The 24,017-nt window shown below is 47.0% G+C and overlaps 1 protein-coding gene across 1 annotated transcript in view; it reads right to left on the bottom strand.

Annotated features, from left to right (window-relative positions):
* LOC121873946 (probable glutamate receptor) overlaps nucleotides 1-24,017 on the bottom strand; it is a 34,922-nt gene that overhangs the window by 8,791 nt on the left and 2,114 nt on the right. The window contains exons 3-6 of the mRNA XM_042377824.1: nucleotides 3,886-4,109; nucleotides 3,653-3,781; nucleotides 2,666-2,824; nucleotides 1,802-1,892 (exon numbers count right to left, since the gene is read on the bottom strand). Coding sequence (XP_042233758.1) covers nucleotides 1,802-1,892; nucleotides 2,666-2,824; nucleotides 3,653-3,781; nucleotides 3,886-4,109 — 603 coding nt within the window. The remainder of the gene's footprint in view (nucleotides 1-1,801; nucleotides 1,893-2,665; nucleotides 2,825-3,652; nucleotides 3,782-3,885; nucleotides 4,110-24,017) is intronic.

Raw genomic sequence — 24,017 nt, 5'->3', positions numbered from 1 at the left:
TGTTTATTACTATTCATTTTGGAAAATATAAGTAACTAGAATTTCAGTGCGCTACGTGCCCTTCTTTCTAGCTCCTGCGGAGGGCTCTTTATTCACTAAGTGGTCAGGTTGTAACGCGAAACATACTTGCACGGCGGTACATTCTAACTTTCTACCAACAACATGACGGACGGACGCACGGACTCTAGCCTTTTATATGTAGATAGAGGGCGCAAACTCTACTAAATAAATAAGTGACCCGAAAATAATAATTGGGCCAATATTTTACTTGTGTAATCAGTTCTTCATATGGAGCAATGTAAGATTTTTTTTCGTTTGTTGTATACAATTTTGTTATGAAGTTTTCAGTTTGGGATTAAATGGCTTACATAATTTAGCTTGTTTTCTTTCTGTTTTCTCCGGATAACACATAAAAGGCGGCAGACACAATTAAAAGCAACAATTTAAGCGACCCCTAAATATTGTTTGCTTGAGTCAAAATTTCACATGTTGAATGAGTTATCCAAATGGAATAAGGGCAGGCTTGTGGAGCAATATATTTCTAAGGCTCAATATTTTGGACCACCCTAAAATTATATATATATATATATATATATATATATATATATATATATATATATATATATATATATATATATATATATATATATATATATATATATATATATATATATTTTTTTTTTTTTTTTTTTTTTTGATGAATAATGGAAGACCTTAGCTGTCTGAAGACGAAAGCTAAGGTGCTCCGTTGTTTCTTTCCCGTGATTTATTTCAAGATTTATCTTATCCATGCTTTCATTGTGCATTACATGAAATATATATATATATATATATATATATATATATATATATATATATATATATATATATATATATATATATATATATATATATATATATATAGTGGGCATGTGTGTGTGTGTGTGTGTGTGTGTGTGTGTGAGTGTGCATGTGTACAAAATAAAATAATTAACGGTTTATTGAAAAAGTTCAGCAGCCCAAAGGCTGAAAATATGCAGTAGCCAAAAATTACTTATTACATGCAAAGACATGGGATAGGTGGGTCGTTTAACAAAAGCTTTCATTATTGAAAGAAGAAGGAACACAAATTTAACATACAAATTATTATAGTTTACAGTTGATGGCCTGGGCCTGGGCTGGTCATTGAGACACCAGGTGGTGTGGTGTTCACGTGGTGTAGTAACTCGTCCTTTAGATGTTGATATGAAAGACTTCATGTGGTCATGGGGACACCGGGTGCTGTGGTGTACATTTGGTGCAGTGACTCGTCCTCGGGTGTTGATATGAAGGACCTCACGTGGTCATGGGGACACCGGGTGGTGTGGGTGGTGTCACAGTACCTCACTCTGCTAGGTAGTGTTGTGTTATCTCGTAGTCAGGTGCATAGCCGGCCCGCTGTTGTCCCCAGGGTGGACGGATTAACATCGTCTGGCCAGAGGATGGTTCCCAGTGGTGCTTATCTAACTGGTGGGTCATGGCTCTCACTGGTTCTGTCTAATGCTGAATTCATTGGCTTTGCTTAAACACTGTTCATCACTGTTTAACACTGATCCCACTTCTTTCCGAAACGAAATTGTCACTTTTGATTATGTTGATATCCCGGTGTGAGGATGGGTCGGGGAGAGGGACTTAAGGAATGGGCCTGTGTAGGTCTTGACCCTACGGGTGGTCAAGGAAGTTTTGTGTGTATGTGTGTGTGTGTGTGTGTGTGTGTGTGTGTCCTCTTAAATACAACAGGAAGGGTCATTTTACCAAAGACAAGTACAATCATCACACTTACCTTCCGGGTCACCACGCCCACCATACCTGACCAGGACCCGTTTGGTAATCTAGTTCCCCATGTACCATCTGGGGGACGCAAGTACGTGTACCTGGTGAACAATTCAGTGACCATAATAAAATCTCATTATTTGCTCATATTAAGAATCCTAAATAAATATGTTGAACGTTAAAACTGTTAAAAAATTCCATCTATTTAAAACAAAAAGGAACTGATTATGAATTTGTCTTTATAAATAAAATATCTACTAAAAAACTAAAACAATTAATTATTAAGAAACAAGATATATATATATATATATATATATATATATATATATATATATATATATATATATATATATATATATATATATATATATATATATATATATATATATATATATATATATATATATATGAACAGTTCATATATACACGGACTTCAGTATACAAACAATATCTCACTAGTTAGGAAATGAACCCGGGAGCTTTTTTGTGAACAGGGGTCGGTACCACGGCACCAATAAGTGCAAGAATAGAACTCGGGACGATGTCTAATTACAAAAATATATATATATATATATATATATATATATATATATATATATATATATATATATATATATATATATATATATATATATATATATATATATATATATATATATATATATATATATATATATATATATATATATATATATATATATATATATATATATATATATATATATATATATATATATATATATATATATATATATATATATATATATATATATATATATAATGTGTGAGGGTTTTATCTATTCACAGAGGTACAACATAATTATTTATATGAAACTGCTGAAAACTTATATATATAAATAACAAAATGATTCACGAGAAGTTGATGCTCTCAGCGATCGTTTGCAGGAGGTTAGGCATGTGTCCTGTGAACCAGAGTCGCTGGCCTCCGGGGGCCTCAGGGTCCGCCTTCATCATAGCTCTGTTGAGTATCGACTCCTGCATTGTCACCACCAACGTCGGTCGCTGGATGAATCTGTTGAAACACAGAGTTTTTTCCTTGTCTTAAATTAAATAAAATATCAGTTTTCAAAATTATCCACAGGGAAAAACAAATTTCAAATTGAAGGGAAGTAAACGATAAAAATATATATGTTTCCACAAACGCTAACGAGACTTAAGAACAAAGTCGCCATTCAGAGCCACTTGCATGAGGTTATGACTCAGTGAGTCAATGAAGGGTACGTGACTCATTAAATTTTTAGAAAATTTTCTTCAATGGCATCAGGCTGAGCTATTAATCACTTACAGATAAAAACAAAATCAAGCCTTATCGCCTTCAATAAAAGTCTGCTTGTGCGTAAACTCGTACGGTTCAATGACAAAGTGAAACAGGTGTTGTGGCACGCGTAGACTTCATATCCAACTCTCCTAACTCACAAAGCAAACTAAAGATCCTACCCCTTGGTCTGTACGTCCAGGAACTCATTGTTTAGACACTTAACTAGCTAAAGTTAGGAGACGTCAACTTGTCGAATGTACATTTGTGTATCCCATAATTCCGGCGGTAAAATAGAAATTGCTTTTGACACGCAGACACTACACCTCTCACGTCCATAACACTACGAAGTTGTTTAAGCAAATAGAGTTACAACTCTTTGCAAAGTCCATATGTTCTTTTTTATTAATCTAGTGATTATCCTTCCCTTTGTTTCAAATATATGATTAGAAAAGAAAATCTAAGGAAATACAAACATATGTCATCCTGATACTGTGTGATTAAATATAAATGCTGTGGAGAAAGAGACACAATGCTCCAGTCTAAATTAATACGTATCTTGTTAGTCCTAACCAGGATACATACATGAAGAACTTCTCAGGGAAGAAAGGGAGTTGGGTGGTGAGAGTGAGGCCTTGATGTGGAGTCCAGGAGGCAACCTTCATTGTCTGGGTACCTCGAGAGATATACGGCAGATGTATATACAAGGTACATCTGAAGAGGACAAGAGTACAATTAGTGACCCTTCAACAAGTTCTACGTGTATCGTCCTATAAATATACATACATCCTGAAGAGAACAATCTTATAAAGTCTAACCTCTTGGAATTTGTTTTGTCGTCTACAATCACCATCATGGCGTTCATCATGGACAAAGAATTTTTCAAGAGACGAAGTTCCGGGAGAGTCAGGCGAGTGACTGCGAGGAGCCTCGTCGACCACACCAGGAGGCGGCCCTTGAGGGACCACTCGGCGAAGGCGGCGAGGAAGGCTGGGTCGTCGCTCACCACCACCACTGTCACGCACCATGACACATGCAGCAGCTGTTGACGTGAACAAGATGAAAGTGACCTACCCTCCTCAGTAGTAATGTAAGAGTGAGCTACCAGCCTCAGTAGTACTGTAGGAGTGACCTACCCGCCTCAGTAGTAATGTGAGAGTGACCTACCTGCCTATGTATTGCTGTGGGTGAGAGTGACCTCCTGCTACAGTAGTAATGTGAGGTGACCACCCGCTCAGCAGTAATGTGAGAGAGACCTACCCGCCTCAGTAGTAATGTGAGAGTGACCTACCCGCCTCAGTAGCAATGTGAGAGTGACCTACCCGCCTCAGTAGTAATGTGAGAGTGACCTACCCACCTCAGTAGTAATGTGAGAGTGACCTACCCACCTCAGTAGTAATGTGAGAGTGACCAATTCGCCTCAGTAGTAATGTGAGAGTGACCTACCCGACTCAGTAGTAATGTGAGAGTGACCTACCCACCTCAGTAGTAATGTGAGAGTGACCTACCCACCTCAGTAGTAATGTGAGAGTGACCAATTCGCCTCAGTAGTAATGTGTGAGTGACCTGCCACTCACCATCAATGTAATGAGAATGACCTACCGCCTCAGTAGTAAAGTGAGAGTGACCTACCCGCCTCAGTAGTGTGAGAGTAGAGTGACCTACCCGCCTCAGTAGTAATGTGAGAGTGACCTACCCGCCTCAGTGTGTGTGTGAGGCTGAAGTCTCACTAATGATGTGAGTGACTTACCGCCTCAGTAGTAATGTGAGTGACCTACCCCATCTCCTGTAATGTGAGGTGACCTATCCGCCTCAGTAATGTGAAATTTCCGCCTCAGTAGTAAGTGAGAGTGACCTACCCGCCTCCAGTAGTAATGTGAGGTGACCTACCAGCCGCATCAGTAATAATGGAGAGTGACCTAGAAAACTAAGTAGCAATGTGAGGTAATAGCTACCTGCCTTAGCAATAATGTAAGAGTGACCTGCCTCCCAGTAGTAATATTGTGAGGTGACCTGCCCACCTCAGTAGTAAAGTGAGGTGACCTACCGCCTCAGTAGTAAAGTAAGAGCCTACCGCCTCGGTAATGTGTGAGTGTGACCTATCTGTCTTAGTAATGTGTAAGGAGTGACCCACCCGCCTCAGTAGTGAAGTGAGAGTGACATACCTGCCTCAGTAGTAAAGTGAAAGTGACCTACCCGCCTCAGTAGTAAAAGTGGGATGACCTACCCGCCTCAGTAGCAATGTGTGAGTGACCTACCCGCCTCAGTAGGAAAGTGAGAGTAACCCACCCGCCTCAGTAGTATAGTGAGTGTGAACTACCTGTCTAGTAGTAATGTGAGAGTGACCCACCCGCCTCAGTAGTAATGTGGAGAGTGACCTACCCGCCTCAGTAGTAATGGGAGAGTGACCCACCCACCTCCGGTAGTAAAGTGAGAGTGACCTACCCGCCTCAGTAGTAAGGTGAGAGTGACCTAACCGCCTCAGTAGTAATGTGAAAGTGACCTTCCCGCCTCAGTAATAATGTGAGAGTGACCTTCCAGGCCTCAGTAATGTGAAAGTGACCTACCCCCCTCAGTACTAATGTGAGAGTGACCTACCCGCCTCAGTAATAATGTGACAGTCACCCACCCGCCTCAGTAATAATGTGAGAGTCACCTACCTGCCTCAGAAATAATGTGAAAGTGACCTAGCCACCTCACTAATAATGTGAAAGTGACCTGCCCACCTCAGAAGTGAAAGTGAGAGTGACCTACCTGCCTCAGTAGTAAAGTGAGAGTAACCCACCCACCTCAGTAGTAATGTGAGTGTGAACTACCCATCTTAGTAGTAATGTGAGAGTGACCTACCCGCTTCAGTATTAAAGAGAGAATTAACTACCCGCCTCAGTAAGTTGAGAGGACCTACCCGCCTCAGTGATAATGTGTGAGAGTGTCCTACCTGCCTTAGTAGTAATGTGAGAGTGACCCACCCGCCTTAGTAGTAAAGGAGTGACCTACCCGCCTCAGTAGTAAGGTGAGAGGGACCAACCCGCCTCAGTAGTAAAGTGAGAGTGACCTACCCGCCTCAGTAGTAATGTGGAGAGTGACCTACCCGCCTCAGTAGTAAAGTGAGAGACCTACCTGCCTCAGTAGTAGTGAAAGTGCCCTACCCGCCTCAGTAGTAATGTGGAGGACCTACCCGCCTCAGTAGTAATGTGAGAGTGACCTACCCGCCTCAGTAGTAAAGTGAGAGTGACCTACCTGCCCAGTAGTAAGGTGAGAGTGACCTAACCGCCTCAGTAGTAATGTGAGTGACTCCATCTGCCTTAGTAGAAATGTGAGAGTGACCTACCTGCCCAGTAATAATGTGAGAGAGATCTACCCGCCTCAGTAATAATATGAGAGTGACCTACCCGCCTCAGCAATAATGTGAGAGTGACCTAGCCACCTCACTAATAATGTGAAAGTGACCTGCCCGCCTCACTAGTAATGTGAGAGTGACCTACCCGCTTCAGCAGTAATGTGAAAGTGACCTACCAGCCTCAGTAATAATGTGAGAATAGGGTGTGTCATAGGAGGGAAGATCAGCTAAAACTAATGGCCCATCACTTTTCTGGTAGATTTTAGTGTATATAAACAGAAAATAATTTCAGTTTCAATATTTTGCAACCCTGCTAGGTAAATTTTAGCGTGAAATTTATCGAAAATCTGAACGTACAGCTGTATTATGGCCATAATTAAATAGTGAACATTGCTTTCGACTTCATTCTTTAACAACCCAACTAACAACATTTTTTCTGTTTCAGATCTCTGATGCATTTATAAGTTGATAATATTTGCGATGGCTGCTTGTGTCAGGACGAGGAACCAAAATCCAGCCATCTCAGTCACTATTATCTTGGGTCTGGGAGAGCTCCTGAAGTCGGAGTTGCCTACATCGAGAGATGCTTTGAGATACGGTGTTTTAATCAGGCAACCAGTGAAAGAACCAAAGAACTTACACAAACAAAGACATTGCCAGTGATATGACCAAAGCTGTCTTTGGCACAGTACACTCTGGCAATGCTCAGTTCAAGCCTCCAGTCATAACAAAGTCAGAAGAAGATTAGTGAGAGACTGCTAGCCAGTTGGGAAAAGGCAAGAGATATCTCTCTTAAGAGGAAAACTTGGTAGTTAGCACAGCTTGCTACAACTGACCAGTTATTTGACATAATTACTTGCAAGTGCCCAATTACCCTCTGTCCTGAGTTTGATGCGATCGTGACTAAATCCGAGGCCCACATCTCCTGTGGTATTTGCAAGCGCGTGAACTGAAGATTCCTGTGGGATCGAACTGGCATTTGTCAAAGCACACAGAGAGAGAAGACTGGCAGTATAGGGGCTCCTGCGATTTCTAGCCAAGATAATTTGGAGTCCAAGAGACAGGAGGCTGCCAGAGAGAGAGACAGAAGAGGAGAAGAGTTGCCGAGGAAAAAAGAGACTTGAGTACGCCCAGGGTGAGGTAAAAAAGGCCGATGATTGAGTCAAGCTGATTCAGAGTTTAATGACTTCCCATGGCTGATCCGAGTGCTGACCAGGAGAATGGTGACTTTGTCCCGGAACCCAGAAAATAATGATCCCAAACCTTCCAGGCATAAGATTCGAAATAGGAAAGATATCCTGAGCATAGCTCTGGCCAGCATGCGACACCACACACTGGTCTCAGAGAAACTGCAGGAGATAGCAACAGCTGCCTGATTGACGGTGGTTTGATAACACCTGATGATGTTCACCTGGTGATAGATCATAACAAAGTAAGGAGAGCTCAGGAGAAACTTGTCAAACCTAGAAGAGGAGTTTGATAAGGATATGAAATGGAATCAATTGTTTGTTCTTTTGATGGAAAAGGGATGACAATTAAAGTGTCTGCGAAAGTTGGAGATTCTGGACAAGTTGTTCCCTGCCATGGTATGAGGAACACTACTCCCATGCAGGAACCAGGAGGGAAGTATTTGTGGCATTTCTACTCCAGAGAAAGATGACATCAGGATCCAGCTGAGATAGTATATAACATTGTGAACTGGCTCAGAGAGAGGAATGCAGACCAGACCCCGCAGGCCATTGAGGGGACAGCACCGCCAACACGAACACGTGGGTGGCAAGGGGGGGTCATACAGTGGATAGATGGAAGATTGGGAGGAAGTTGGTCTGATTGTTTGTGACCTCCACACCAACGAGTTGCCATCAGACATCTGATCCAGAGCTGGATGGCAAGACCTTTCAAACAACAGATGTATCTGGTCCTCTTGGCAAGATGCTGGACTCTGCCACTGAGTTAGAAATAACCGAAGCTTTGGCAAATCACAGTTGGCTCCCTCCACTCGTTGGTTTTGCACATACTGTCATTGACGACCTGAGTACTGACCAGTACTATGGTTACATGATTTCCAGGTGCCATCAAAACTGGGGCCGCGCCTGATAGGATTTGCTTTACTCCGCAGATAGAACCAGTCTCACATTCTAGGTGGCTCACGCCAACGGCTCTCAGGTTCCTCCAGAGAGAATTGGGGTCTTTCATCGGCAACCCCAGCGGAACCAGTCACAACCTGAGACTTATTGTCCAATTCATCGTGAGTGTCTGCTTGCCAAATTGGTTCAACACCAAGGTCAAGTCACCAGTGTTCCCCGAAGGTCCGAGGCATGTTCTCTTCCAGCTTGAGCCCTGAGGAGTCAGCCAAGGAAGGTTGTTCAGATTGTGAGTAGTAAAGTGAGAGTGACCAACCCACCTCAGTAGTAATGTGAGAGTGACCTACCCGCCTCAGTAGTAATGTGAAAGTGACCTACCCGCCTCAGTAGTAAAGTGAGAGTAACCTACCCGCCTCAGAAGTAATGTGAGTGTGAACTACCTGCCTCAGTAGTTAGTGAGAGTGACCCACCCGCCTCAGTAGTAAAGTGAGAGTGACCTACCCGCCTCAGTAGTAAGGTGAGAGTGACCTACCCGCCTCAGTAGTAATGTGAGAGTGATCTACCCGCCTCAGTAGGAGTGAGAGTAACCTACCCGCCTCAGTAGTAATGTGAGTGTGAACTACCTGTCTCAGTAGTATGGATAGTGACCTACCCGCCTCAGTAGTAATGTGAGAGTGACCTACCCGTCTCAGTAGTAATGTGAGAGTGACGAACCCGCCTCAGTAGTAAAGTGAGAGTGACCAACCCGCGTCAGCAGTAAGGTATGTGTGACCTAACCGCCTCAGTAGTAATGTGAGTGACCTATCTGCCTTAGTAGTAATGTAGAGTGACCCACCCGCCTCATTAGTAGAGGAGAGTGACCTACCCGCCTCAGTAGTAAGGTGAGAGTGACCTGCCCGCCTCAGTAGTAAAGTGAGAGTGACCTACCCGCCTCAGTAGTAAAGTGAGAGTGACCTACCTGCCTCAGTAGTAAAGGAAAGTGACCTACCCGCCTCAGTGTTAAAGTAAGAGTGACCTACCCGCCTCACTAGTAATGTGAGAGTAACCTACCCGCCTCAGTAGGAAAGTGAGAGTATCCAACCCGCCTCAGTTGTAATGTGAGTGTGAACTTCCTGTCTCAGTAGTAATGTGAGAGTGACCTACCCGCCTCAGTAGTAATGTGAGTGACCTACCCGTCTCAGTAGTAATGTGTGAGTGACGAACCTGCCACAGTAGTAAAGTGAGAGTGACTCTACCCGCGTCAGCAGTAAGGTAAGTGTGACCTATCCGCCTCAGTAGTAATGTGAGGACCTATCTGCCTTAGTAGTAATGTAAGAGTGACCCACCCGCCTCATTAGTAAAGTGAGAGTGACTACCCGCCTCAGTAGTAAGGTGGGACAGTGACCCACCCGCCTCAGTAGTAAAGTGGAGAGTGACCTACCCGCCTTAGTAGTAATGTGAGCGACCTACCTGCCTCAGTAGTAAAGTGAGAGGACCTACCTGCCTCAGTAGTAACGAAAGTGACCTGCCGCCTCAGTGTTAAAGTAAGAGTGACCTACCCGCCTCACTAGTAATGTGAGAGTAACTCTACCCGCCTCAGTAGGAGTAGAGTTCCAACCCGCCTCAGTAGTAATGTGAGTGTGAACTACCTGTTTTAGTAGAAATGTGAGAGTGACCTACCCGCCTCAGTAGTAATGAGTGACCTACCCGCCTCAGTAAAGGAGAGTGACTCACCCGCCTCAGTAGTAAGGTGAGAGTGACCCAACCGCCTCAGTAATGTGAGAGTGACCTACCCGCCTCAGTAGTAAAGTGAGAGTGACCTACCCGCCCTTGTAGTAAGGTGTGAGAGTGAACCACCTGCCTCAGTAGTGGAGAGCACCACCCGCCTCAGTAGTAAGGGTGAGGACCCACCCTCCTCAGTAGTAAGAGAGTGACCTACCCGCCTCAGTAGTAATGTGAGGACCCACCCTGGCCTCAGTAGTAAAGAGAGAGTGACCTACCCCTTCAGTAGTAATGTGAGAGTGACCTACCCGCCTCAGTAAGTGAGAGTGACCTACCTGCCTCAGTAAAGTGAGAGTGACCTACCCGCTTCAGTAGTAATGTGAGAGTTACGTACCTGCCTCAGTTGGAAAGTGAGAGTAACCTACCCGCCTCAGTAGTAATGTGAGTGTGAACTATCTGTCTTAGTAGTACGGTGAGAGTGACCTACCCGTCTCAGTAGTAATGTGAAAGTGACCTGCACGCCTCAGTAGTAAGTGAGAGGACCTACCCGCCTCAGTAGTAGTATGTGAAAGTACCTACCCGCCTCAGTAATAATGTGAGAGTGACCTACCCGCCTCAGTAGTAATGTGAGAGTGACCCACCCGCCTCAGTAATAATGTGAGAGTGACCTTCCCGCCTCAGTAATAATGTGTGAAAGTGACCTACCCCCTCAGTACTAATGTGAGTGACCTACCCGCCTCAGTAATAATGTTAGAGTCACCTACCCGCCTCAGTAATTATGTGAGAGTCACCTACCCGCCTCAGTAATAATGTAGTGACCTACCCCCAGTACTAAGTGAAAGTGACCAACCCGCCTCAGTAATAATGTGAGAGTGACCTATCCGCCTCAGTAATAATGTGAAAGTGTCCTACCCCCCCTCAGTAGTAAGGTGAGAGTGACCTACCCGCCTCAGTAATAATATGAGAGTCACCTACCCGCCTCAGCAGTAATGTGAGAGTGACCTAGCCACCTCACTAATAATGTGAAAGTGACCTGCCCGCCTCAGTAGTAATGTGAGAGTGACCTACCCGCTTCAGCAGTAATGTGAAAGTGACCTACCCGCCTCAGTAATACTGTGAGAGTGACCTACCCGCCTCAGTAATAATGTGAGAGTGGCCTACCCGCGTCAGTAGTAATGTGAGAGTGACCTAACCGCCCTATTAATAATGTGAAAGTCACCTACCCACCTCAGTAATAATGTGAGACTGACCTACCCACCTCAGTAGTAAGTGAGAGTGACCTACCCGCCTCAGTAGTAATGTGAGAGTGACCTAACCGCCTCAGTAGTAATGTGAGAGTTACCTACACGTGCCAGTAATAATGTGAGAGTTACCCACCCCCTCAATAGTGATGTGAAAGTGACCTACCCGCCTAAGTATTAAATGAGACTGACCTACCCGCCTAAGTAGTAATGTGAGAAATGAACTCCGCCTCAGTAGTAAGGTGAGAGTGACCTACCCGCCTCAGCACTAATGTGAGAGTGTCCTACCTGCCTTAGTAGTAATGTGAGAGTGACCCAGCCGCCTCAGTAGTAAAGGAGAGTGACCTACCTGCCTCAGTAGTAAGGTGGAGAGTGACCCACCCGCCTCAGTAGTAAAGTGAGAGTGACCTACCCGCCTCAGTAGTAATGTGAGAGTACCTACCCGCCTCAGTAGTAAAGTGAGAGTGACCAACCTGCCTCAGTAGAAAAGTGAAAGTGACCTACCCGCCTCAGTACGAAAGTGAGAGTAACCCGCCTCAGTAGTATTAGGAGTGAACTACCCGGCTCAGTACGAAAGTGAGAGTGACCTACCCGCCTCAGTAGTAATGTGAGAGTGACCTACCCACCCCAGTAGGAAAGTGAGAGTAACCCACCCGCCTCAGTAGTAAGTGTGAGAGTGACCTACCTGCCTCAGTAGTAAAGTGAGAGTGACCTACCCGCCCAGTAGTAAGGTGAGAGTGACCCAACCGCCTCAGTAGTAATGTGAGATTGACCCATTTGCCTTAGTAGAATGTGAGAGTGACCTACCTGCCTCAGTAGTAAGGTGAGAGTGACCTACCCACCTCAGTAGGAAAGTGAGAGTAACCCACCCGCCTCAGTAGTAATGTGAGAGTGACCTACCCGCCTCAGTAGTAAAGTGAGAGGACCTACCCGCCTCAGTAGTAAGGTGGGAGAGTGACCTAACCGCCTCAGTAGTAATGTGAGATTGACCTATTTGCCTTAGTAGTAATGTGAGAGTGACCTACCCGCCTCTAGTAAGGTGAGAGTGACCTACCTGCCTCAGTAGTAAGGTGAGAGCGACCCACCTGCCTCAGTAGTAAGGTGAGAGTGACCCACCCGCCTCAGTAGTAAAGTGAGAGTGACCTACCAGCCTCAGTAGGAGAGTGACCTACCCGACTCATTAGTAAAGTGAGAGTGACCTACCTGCCTCAGTAGTAAGGGTGAGTGACCCACCCGCCTCAGTAGTAAAGTGAGAGTGACCTACCCTTCAGTAGTAGTAATGTGAGAGTGACCTACCCGCCTCAGTAGTAAAGTGAGAGATGGCCTACCCTCCTCAGTAATAAAGTGAGAGTGACCTACCCGCCTCAGTAGTAATGTGAGAGTACCTACCCGCCTCAGTAGTAAAGAGAGAGTGACCTACCCCTTCAGTAGTAATGAGAGTGACCTACCCGCCTCAGTAGTAAGTGAGAGTAACCTACCCGCCTCAGTAGTAAAGTGAGAGTGACCTACCCGCTTCAGTAGTAATGTGAGAGTTACGTACCCGCCTCAGTTGGAAAGTGAGAGTAACCTACCCGCCTCAGTAGTAATGTGGAGGTGAACTATCTGTCTTAGTAGTACGGTGAGAGTGACCTACCCGTCTCAGTAGTAATGTGAGAGTGACCTACCCGCCTCATCAATAATGTGAAAGTGACCTACCCACCTCAGTAATAATGTGAGAGTGACCTACCCACCTCAGAGGTAATGTGAGAGTTACCTACACGTCCCAGTAATAATGTGAGAGTTACCTACCCCCCTCAATAGTGATGTGAAAGTTACCTACTCGCCTAAGTAGTAAAGTGAGAGTGACCAACCCACCTCAGTAGTAATGTGAGAGTGACCTACCCGCCTGCACGTGAAAGTGACCTACCCGCCTCAGTAGTAAAGTGAGAGTAACCTACCCGCCTCAGAAGTAAGTGAGTGTGAACTACCTGCCTCAGTAGTTATGTGGAGTGACCCACCCGCCTCAGTAGTAAAGTGGAGAGGACCTACCCGCCTCAGTAGTAAGGTGAGAGTGACCTACCCGCCTCAGTAGTAATGTGAGAGTGATCTACCGCCTCAGTAGGAAAGTGAGAGTAACCCACCCGCCTCAGTAGTAATGTGAGTGTGAACTACCTGTCTCAGTAGTAATGTGAGAGTGACCTACCCGCCTCAGTAGTAATGTGAGAGTGACCTACCCGTCTCAGTAGTAATGTGAGAGTGACGAACCCGCCTCAGTAGTAAAGTGAGAGTGACCAACCCGTGTCAGCAGTAAGGTATGTGTGACCCAACCGCCTCAGTAGTAATGTGAGTGACCTATCTGCCTTAGTAGTAAGTGAGAGTGACCCACCCGCCTCATTAGTAAAGTGAGAGACCTACCCGCCTCAGTAGTAAGGTGATGACCGCCCGCCTCAGTAGTAAAGAGAGTGACCTACCCGCCTCAGTAGTAATGTGAGAGCGACCAACCCGCCAGTAGTAAAGTGAGAGGACCTACCTGCCTCAGTAGTAATGTGAGAGTTACCTACACGTGCTGAGTAATAATGTGAGAGTTACCTACCCCCTCAATAGTGATGTGAAAGTGACCTACCCGCCTAAGTATTAAAATGAGACTGACCTACCCGCCTAAGTAGTAATGTGAGAATGAACTCCCCGCCCAGTAGTAAGGTGAGAGTGACTCACCCGCCTCAGCACTAATGTGAGTGTCCTACCTGCCTTAGTAGTAATGTGAGAGTGACCCAGCCGCCTCAGTAGTAAAGTGAGAGTGACCTACCCGCCTCAGTAGTAAGGTGAGAGTGACCTACCTGCCTCAGTAGTAAAGTGAGAGTGACCAACCTGCCTCAGTAGAAAAGTGAAAGTGACCTACCCGCCTCAGTACGAAAGTGAGAGTAACCTTCCCGCCTCAGTAGTATTAGGAGGTGAACTACCCGGCTTAGTACGAAAGTGAGAGTGACCTACCTGCCTCAGTAGTAATGTGGAGTGACCTACCCACCTCAGTAGGAAAGTGAGGAGTAACCTACCCGCCTCAGTAGTAATGTGAGAGTGACCTACCCGCCTCAGTAGTAAAGTGAGAGTGACCTACCCGCCTCAGTAGTAAGGTGAGAGTGACCTAACCGCCTCAGTAGTAATGTGAGATTGACCTATTTGCCTTAGTAGTAAGTGAGAGTGACTCACCGCCTCAGGTAGGTAGAGGACCTACCCACCTCAGTAGGAAAGTGAGAGTAACCTACCCGCCTCAGTAGTAATGTGGAGAGTGACCTACCCGCCTCAGTAGTAAAGTGAGAGTGACCTACCCGCCTCAGTAGTAAGGTGAGAGTGACCTAACCGCCTCAGTAGTAATGTGAGATTGACCTATTTGCCTTAGTAGTATGTGAGAGTGACCTACCTGCCTCAGTAGTAAGGTGAGAGGACCTACCTGCCTCAGTAGTAAGGTGAGAGCGACCCACCTGCCTCAGTAGTAAGGTGAGAGTGACCCACCCGCCTCAGTAGTAAAGTGAGAGTGACCTACCAGCCTCAGTAGTAATGTGAGTGACCCACCCGACTCATTAGTAAAGGAGTGACCTACCTGCCTCAGTAGTAAGGTGAGAGGACCCACCCGCCTCGCCCCAGTAATAATGTGAGAGTGACCTACCTGGCCTCAGTAGTAATGTGAGTGACCCACCCGCCTCAGTAATAATGTGGAAAGGACCTTCCCGCCTCAGTAATAATGTGAAAGTGACCCCACCCCTCAGTACTAATGTGAGAGTGACCTACTCCGCCTCAGTGCACAATAATGTGAGAGTCACCTACCTGCCTCAGTAAGTAATAATGTGAGTCACCTACCCGCCCCAGCACAATAATGTGAAAGTGACCTACCCCCTCAGTACTATAGTGAAAGTGACCAACCTGCCTCAGTAATAATGTGAGAGTGACCTATCCGCCTCAGTACTAATGTGAAAAGTGTCCTACCCCTCAGTAGTGGCGTGAGAGTGACCTACCCGCCCCAGTAATAATATGAGAGCGCCACCTACTCCGCCTCAGCAGTAATGTGAGAGTGACCCAGCCACCTCACTAATAATGTGAAAGTGACCTGCCCGCCCTTCAGTAGTAATGTGGAGAGTGACCTACCCGCTTCAGCAGTAATGTGAAAGTGGACCTACCCGCCTCAGTAATACTGTGAGAGTGACCTACCCGCCTCAGCACAATGCAGAGTGGCCTACCCGGGCGTCAGTAGTAATGTGAGAGTGACCCAACTGCCTCTATTACCACGTGGAAAAGTCACCTACCCACCCTCAGTAATAATGTGAGACTGACCTCACCCACCTCAGTAGTAATGTGAGAGTGAACTACCTGCCTCAGTAGTAAGGGGTGAGAGGACCCACCTGCCTCAGTGCAGTAAGGGGTGGAGAGGACCCACCCCTCCCTCAGTAGTAAAGGAGAGTGACCTACCCGCCTCAGTAGTAATGTGAGAGTGACCTACCCGCCTCAGGTAAAGAGAGTGACCCACCCCTTCAGTAGTAATGTGAGAGCGACCCACTCCGCCTCAGTGTATAGTAAGTGAGAGAGTGACCTACCTGCCTCAGTAGTAAAGTGAGAGTGACCTACCCGCTTCAGTGTAGTAATGGGAGAGCATACCCAGCCTCAGTTGGAAAGTGAGTAACCTACCTGCCCCCAGTAGTAATGTGAGTGTGAACTATCTGTCTTAGTAGTACGGTGAGAGTGACCCACCTGGGTCTCAGTAGTAATGTGAAAGTGACCTGCACTCTGCCTCTAGTACGTGAGAGTGACCCACCCGTCTCAGTAGTAATGTAAAGTGACCTACCTGCCTCAGTAATAATGTGAGAGTGACCTACCCGCCTCAGTAGTAATGTGTGAGAGTGACTCTACCCGCCTCAGTAATAATGTGAGAGTGACCTTCCTGCCTCAGTAATAATGTGAGTGACCTACCTCAGTACTACAATGTGAGAGTGACCTACCCGCCTCAGTAATAATGTGTGAGAGTCACCTACCCGCCTCAGTATTTAATGTGAGTCACCTACCTGCCTCAGTAATAATGTGAAAGTGACCCACCCCAGCAATTATAGTGAAAGTGACCAACTGCCTCAGTGTAATAATGTGAGAGTGACTCTATCCGCCTCAGTAATAATGTGAAAGTGTCTCACCCCTCAGTAGTAAGCAAGAGAGTGACTCTACCCGCCTGAAAAATAATATGAGTCACCACCCGCCTCAGCAGTAATGTGAGAGTGACCTAGCCACCTCACTAATAATGTGAAAGTGATCTGCCCGCCTCAGTAGTAATGTGTGGGAGGAGTGACCCACCTGCTTCAGCAGTAATGTGAAAGTGACCTACCTGCCTCAGTATCACTGTGAGAGGACCTACCCGCTCAGTATTACTGTGAGGAGTGGCTCACCTGCGTCAGTAGTAATGTGGAGTGACCTAACTGCCCCACACATCAATGTGAAAGTCACCTACCCACCTCAGTAATAATGTGGAGAGTGACCACCTGCCTCAGTAGTAATGTGAGAGTGACCCAACCGCCTCAGTAGTAATGTGAGAGTTACTCTGCTAATGTGCCAGTAATAATGTGAGAGTTACCCACCCCTCAATAGGTGATGAAAGGACCTACCCGCCCAAGGGTTAAAATGAGAATGACCTACTCCGCCTACTAGTACGTGATAACGAACCCCGCCTCAGTAGTAAGGTGAGTGCGACTCACTCCGCCTCAGCACTAATGTGGAGAGTGTCCTACCTGCCTTAGTAGTACTGTGAGAGTGACCCAGCCGCCCTCAGTAGTAAAGGAGAGTGACCCCACCTGCCTCAGTAGTAAGGTGAGAGTGACCCACCCGCCCCCAGTAGTAAAAGTGAGAGTGACCTACCCGCCTCAGTAGTAATGAGAGTGACCTACCTGCCTGAGTAGTAAAGTGAGAGGACCAACCTGCCCCAGTAGAAAAAGCGAAAGTGACCTACCCGCCTCAGTACGAAAGGAGTAACCCTTCCGCCTCAGTAGTATTGTAGGAGGTGAACTACCCGGCTCAGTACGAAAGTGAGAGTGACTCACCCTGCCTCAGTGTGCAGTAATGTGAGAGTGACCCACCACCTCAGTAGGAAAGGAGAGCAACCCACCTGCCTCTAGTAATGGAGAGTGAACCCACCCGCCCCTCGTGCAGCAAGTGAGAGTGACCCACCTGCCTCAGTAGTAAGGCAGGAGAGTGACCTCCAACTCGCCTCAGTAGTAATGTGGGAGATTGGACCTATTTGCCTTAGTAGGCACGAGAGTGACCTACCCGCCTCAGTAGTAAGGTGAGAGTGACCCATCTGCCTCAGTAGTAAGGTGAGAGCGACCCACCTGCCTCAGTAGTAAGGTGAGAGTGACCCACCCGCCTCAGTAGTAAAGGAGGACCTACCAGCCTCAGTAGTAATGTGTGAGAGTGACCTACCTGACTCATTAGTAAAGTGAGAGTGACCTTACCTGCCTCAGTAGTAAGGTGAGAGTGACCCACCCGCCCAGTAGTAAAGGGAGAGTGACCTACCCTTCAGTAGTAATGTGAGAGCGACCTACCCGCCTCAGTAGTAAAGTGAGAGATGCCATTTTACCCTCCTCAGTAATAAAAGTGAGAGTGACCTACCTGCCTCCCAGTAGGTAATGTGTAGAGTGACCTACCCGCCTCAGTAGTAAAGAGAGAGGACCTACCCTCAGTAGTAATGTGAGAGTGACCTACCCGCCTCAGTAGTAAAGTGTGAGAGCAACCTACCCGCCTTCAGTAGTAAAAGTGAGAGTGACCTACCCGCTTCAGTAGTAATGTGAGTGAGCTGGCTGCACCCGCCTCAGTTGGAAAGTGAGAGTAACGCACCCGCCCCAGTAGTAATGTGTGAGTGTGTGAACTATCTGGGTCTTAGTAGCATGGTGAGAGTGACCTACTCAAATTTGTGCAGTAAAGTGAGAGTGACCTACCCGCCTCAGTAATGTGTGAGAAAGTGACCTAACTGCCTCAGTAGTAATGCAAAGTGACTCACCTGCCTCAGCAATAATGTGAGAGTGACCCACCTGCCCTTGGTAGTAATGTGAGAGTGACCCCACCCGCCTCAGTGTAATAATGTGGGAGAGTGACCTTCCTGCCTCAGTGGCACACAATGTGAAAGTGACCTACCCCCTCAGTGCACTAATGTGAGATGGACCTACCTGCCTCAGTAATAATGTGAGAGTCACCTACCCTGCCTCAGTGCACATGCAGCCACCCACCTGCCCCAGTGCACAATGTGAAAGTGACCTACCCCTCAGTACTATAGTGAAAGTGACCAACCCGCCCCAGTACAATGTGAGAGTGACCCATCCGCCTCAGTAATAATGTGAAAGTGTCTCACCTCTGCTGTCAGTAGTAAGGTGAGAAAGTGCACCTGCACCTGCCTCTTCAGTAATAATAATATGAGAGTCACCTACCCGCCTCAGCAGTAATGTGTGAGAGTGACCTAGCCACCTCACTAATAATGTGAAAGTGACCTGTCTGCCTCAGTAGTAATGGGGAGAGTGACCTACCTGCTTCGCAGTAATGTGAAAGTGACCTACCCGCCTCAGTAATACTGTGAGAGTGGGACCTACCTGCCTCAGTGCACACACGTGGGAGAGTGGCTCATCTGCGTCAGTAGTAATGCAGAGTGACCCAACCGCCTCATTAATAATGTGAAAGTCACCCACCCACCTCAGTGTTAATGTGAGACTGACCACCCACCCCAGTAGTAATGTGAGAGTGACTCTACCCGCCTCAGTAGTAATGTGAGAGTGACCCAACTGCCCCAGTAGTACGAGAGTTACCTACACGTGCTGCACATGTGGGAGAGTTACCTACCTCCCTGAATAGTGATGTGAAAGTGACCTACCCGCCTAAGAGACAGCCAGACTGACCTACCTGCCTAAGTAGTACTGCAGAGAATGAACCTCTGCCTCAGTAGTAAGGTGAGAGGATCCATCTGCCCAGCACTAATGTGTGAGAGTGTCCTACCTGCCTTAGTAGTAATGTGAGAGTGACCCAGCCACCTCTAGTAGTAAAGGAGAGGACCTGCCTCAGTAGTAAGGTGAGAGTGACCCACCGCCTCAGTAGTAAAAGGAGAGTGACCTATACCTGCCTCAGTAGTAATGAGAGTGACCTACCCGCCTCTAGTAGTAAAGTGACAGTGACCAACCTGCCTCAGTAGAAAGTGAAAGGACCTCCACCTGCCTCAGTACGAAAGTGAGAGCAACCTTCCTGCCTCAGTAGTATTGTGAGTGTGAACTACCCTGCCCAGCATGAAAGTGAGAGTGACTTACCCTGCCCAGTAATGTGGAGAGCGACTCACCCACCCCTGCAGGAAAGTGAGAGTAATCCCACCTGCCTCAGTAGTAATGTGGAGAGTGACCCACCGCCTGTAGTAAAGTGAGAGTGACCTACCTGCCTCAGTAGTAAGGTGAGAGTGACCTAACCGCCTCAGTAGTAATGTGAGATTGACCTATTTGCCTTTAGTGTAGTAACGGGAGAGGACATACCCGCCTCAGTAGTAAGGGGTGAGAGTGACCTACCCGGCCTCAGTAGTAAGGGGTGAGAGCGACCCACCTGCCTCAGTAGTAAGGTGAGAGTGACTCCACCCGCCTCAGTAGTAAAGTGAGAGTGACCTACCAGCCTCAGTAGTACGTGGAGAGTGACCTACCTGACTCATTAGTAAAGTGGAGAGTGACCTCACCTGCCTTCAGTAGTGCAAGGTGAGAGTGACTCACCTGCCTCAGTAGTAAAGTGAGAGTGACCTACCCCTTCAGTAGTAATGTGAGAGTGACCTACCCGCCTCAGTAGTAAAGCGGAGAGATGGCCTACCCGCCTCTGTAGTAATAAGTGGGGAGAATGACCTACCCGCCCCCAGTAGTAATGTGTGAGAGTGACCTACCCGCCTCAGTAGGGAAAGTGAGAGTAACCTACCTGCCTCAGCAGTAATGTGAGTGTGAACTACCCGTCTTGGTAGTAAGGTGAGAGGAAGTCACCTGCCTCAGTAGTAATGTGTGAAAGTGACCTGCACGCCTCACTAGTAGCGGAGAGTGACCCACCGCCTCAGTAGTAATGTGAAAGTGACTCCACCTGCCTCAGTAATAATGTGAGTGACCTACCCGGCCTCATTGTAAAATTGAGTGACCCACCCGCCTCAGTGGTTAATGTGAGAGTGACCTACCCCTCAGTCGTCTCACTGATAATGTGACAGTGACCTATCCCCTCAGTAGTTATGTGAGAATGACCTATCCGCCTCAGTAGTAATGTGAAGTGTCTACCCGCCTCAATAATAATAATGTGAGAGTGACCTACCCGTCTCAGTAATAATGTGAGAGTCACCTACGCCCCAGTAATAATGTGGTGACCTACCCCAGTACTAATGTGAGAGGTGACCTACTCACCTCAATAGTGATGTGAAAGTGACCTACCCGCCTAAGTATTAAAGTGAGAGTACCTTGACTCAAGTAGTAAGATTGAGTGACCCACCCGCCTCAGTAGTAATGGTGAGAGTGACCTACCCGCCTCAGTAGTAATGTGAGAGTTACCTACCGTCCCAGTAATAATGTGAGGTTACCTACCCTCAATAGTAATGTGAAAGTGACCTACCCGCCTAAGTATTAAAGTGAAGTGACCTACCCGCCTCAGTAGTAATGTGAGAAGTGACCTACCGTCTCAGTAGTAAAGTGAGAGTAACCTACCCGCCTCAGTAATTGTGAGTGTGAACTACCCGTCTTAGTGTAATGTGAGAGTGACCTACCGCTTCAGTATTAAAGTGAGTAGACTACCCGCCTCAGTAGTAATGTGAGATTGACCTACCCGCCTCAGTAGTAATGTGAGTGACCTACGCTTCCTTGTAATGTTAAAGTGACCTACCGCCTCAGTAATACTGTGGTGACCTATCCGCCTCAGTAATAATGTGAGAGTGACCTACCCGCGTCAGTCGTAATGTGAGTGACCTACCCCGCCTCAGTAATAATGTGAGAGTGTCCTACCTGCCTTAGTATTAATGTGGTGACCCACCCAACTCAGTAGTAAAGTGGTGACCTACCCGCCTCAGTAGTAAGGTGAGTGACCCACCCGCCTCAGTAGTAAAGTGAGTGATGTACCCGCCTCAGTAGTAATGTGAGAGTGACCTACCCGCCTCAGTAGTAAAGTGAGAGTGACCTACCTGCCTCAGTAGTAAAGTGAAAGTGACCTACCGCCTCAGTAGTAATGTGAGGTGACCTACCCGCCTCAGTAGAAAGTGATAGTAACCTACCCGCCTCAGTATGTGAGAGTGACCTACCCACCTCAGTAGTAATGTGAGTGACCTACCCGCCTCAGTATTAATGTGAGAGTGACCTAACCGCCTCAGTAGTATGTGAGAGTGACCTACCCGTCTCAGTGATAATGTGACAGTGACCTATCCGCCTCAGTAGTTATGTGAGAATGACCTATCCGCCTCAGTAGTAATGTGAAAGTGACCTACCCGCCTCAGTAATAATGTGAAGTGACTACCCGCCTCAGTAATAATGTGAGTGACCTATCCGCCTCAGTAGTAATGTGAGATGACCTATCCGCCTCAGTAATAATGTGAAAGTGTCCTACCCCCCTCAGTACTAATGTGAGTGACCTACCCGCCTCAGTAATAATGTGAGAGTGACCTACCCACCTCAGTAGTAATGTGAGAGTGACCTACCACCTCAGTATTAATGTGAGTGACCTACCCGCCTCAGTAATAATGTGAGAGTGACCTACCAACTCAGTAGTAATGTGAGGTGACCTATCTGCCTTAGTAGTAATGTGAGTGACCCACCGCCTCATTAGTAAAGTGAGTGACCTACCCGCCTCAGTAGTAGGTGAGTGACCCACCCGCCTCAGTAGTAAAGTGAGAGTGACCTACCCGCCTCAGCAGTAATGTAAGTGACCTACCCGCCTCAGTAGTAAGTGAGAGTTACCTACCCGCCTCAGTAGTAATGTGAGTGTGAACTACCTGTTTCAGTAGTAATGTGAGAGTGACCTACCTGCCTAGTAATGTGAGAGTGACCTACCCGCCTCAGTAGTAAGAGTGAGAGTGACCTTCGCCTCAGTAGTAAGGTGAGCGTAGCCCTAACCGCCTCAGTAGTAATGTGAGAGTGACCTACCTGCCTCAGTAGTAAAAGTGAAAGTGACTACCCACCTCAGTGTTGTAAAGTAAGAGTGACCTACCCGCCTCAGTAGTAATGTGAGAGTGACCTACCCGCCTCAGTAGGAAAGTGAGAGTAACCTACCCACCTCAGTAGTAATGTGAGTGTGAACTACTGTTTTAGTAATGTGAGAGTGACCTACCTGCCTCAGTAGTAATGTGAGGGTGACCTACCCGCCTCAGTAGTAAAGTGAGAGTGACCTACCCGCCTCAGTAGTAAGGTGATGACCCTATGCCTCAGTAGTAATGTGAGAGTGACCTATATTCCTCAGTAGTAATATGAGAGTGACATACCCGCCTCAGTTGTGGGTGGTGACCTACCCGCCTCAGCAGTAGGTGAGAGTGACCCACCCGCCTCAGTAGTAAGGTGGTGACCCACCCGCCTCAGTAGTAAAGTGAGAGTGACCTGCGTCTTAGTAGTAATGTGAGGGTGACCTACCCGTCTCACTGATAATGTGACAGTGACCTATCCGCCTCAGTAGTTATGTGAGAATGACCTATCCGCCTCAGTAGTAATTTGAAAGTGTCCTACCCGCCTCAATAATGTGAGTGACCTACCCGTCTCAGTAATAATGTGAGAGTCACCTACCCGCCTCAGTAATAATGTGAAAGTGACCTACCCCCCCCCAGTACTAATGTGAGAGTGACCTACTCACCTCAATAGTGATGTGAGTGACCTACCCGCCTAAGTATTAAAGTGAGAGTGACCCACCCGCCTCAGTAGTAAGGTGAGAGTGACCCACCCGCCTCAGCAGTATGTAAGAGTGACCTACCCGCCTCAGTAGTAAGTGAGTTACCTACCCGCCTCAGTAGTAATGTGAGTGTGAACTACCTGTTTCAGTAGTAATGTGAGTGACCTACTGCCTCAGTAGTAATGTGAAGTGACCTACCCGCCTCAGTAGTAAAGGGGTGGTGACCTTCCCGCCTCAGTAGTAAGGTGAGCGTGACCTAACCGCCTCAGTAGTAATGTGAGGTGACCTACCTGCCTCAGTAGTAAGTGAAAGTGACCTACCCACCTCAGTGTTGAAAGTAGGTGACCTACCCGCCTCAGTAGTAATGTGAGTGACCTACCCGCCTCAGTAGGAAAGTAGAGTAACCTACCCGCCTCAGTAGTAATGTGGAGTGTGAACTACCTGTTTTAGTAGTAATGTGAGAGTGACCTACCTGCTCAGTAGTAATGTGGTGACCTACCCGCCTCAGTAGTAAGTGAGAGTGACCTACCACCTCAGTAGTAAGGTGAGCGTAACCTAACTGCCTCAGTAGTAATGTGGTGACCTATATTCCTCAGTAGTAATATAGAGTGACATACCCGCCTCAGTTGTAAGGTGAGAGTGACCTACCCCCTCAGTAGTAAGGTGAGAGTGACCCACCCGCCTCAGTAGTAGGTGAGAGTGACCCACCCGCCTCAGTAGTAAAGTGA

Source organism: Homarus americanus, unplaced genomic scaffold (genome assembly GCF_018991925.1).
Source record: "Homarus americanus isolate GMGI-L3 unplaced genomic scaffold, GMGI_Hamer_2.0 scaffold25827, whole genome shotgun sequence".
Classification (NCBI taxonomy): domain Eukaryota; kingdom Metazoa; phylum Arthropoda; class Malacostraca; order Decapoda; family Nephropidae; genus Homarus; species Homarus americanus.
The sequence above is the reverse complement of the archived record's forward strand: the minus strand, read 5'-3'. Positions and strand labels throughout refer to the sequence as shown.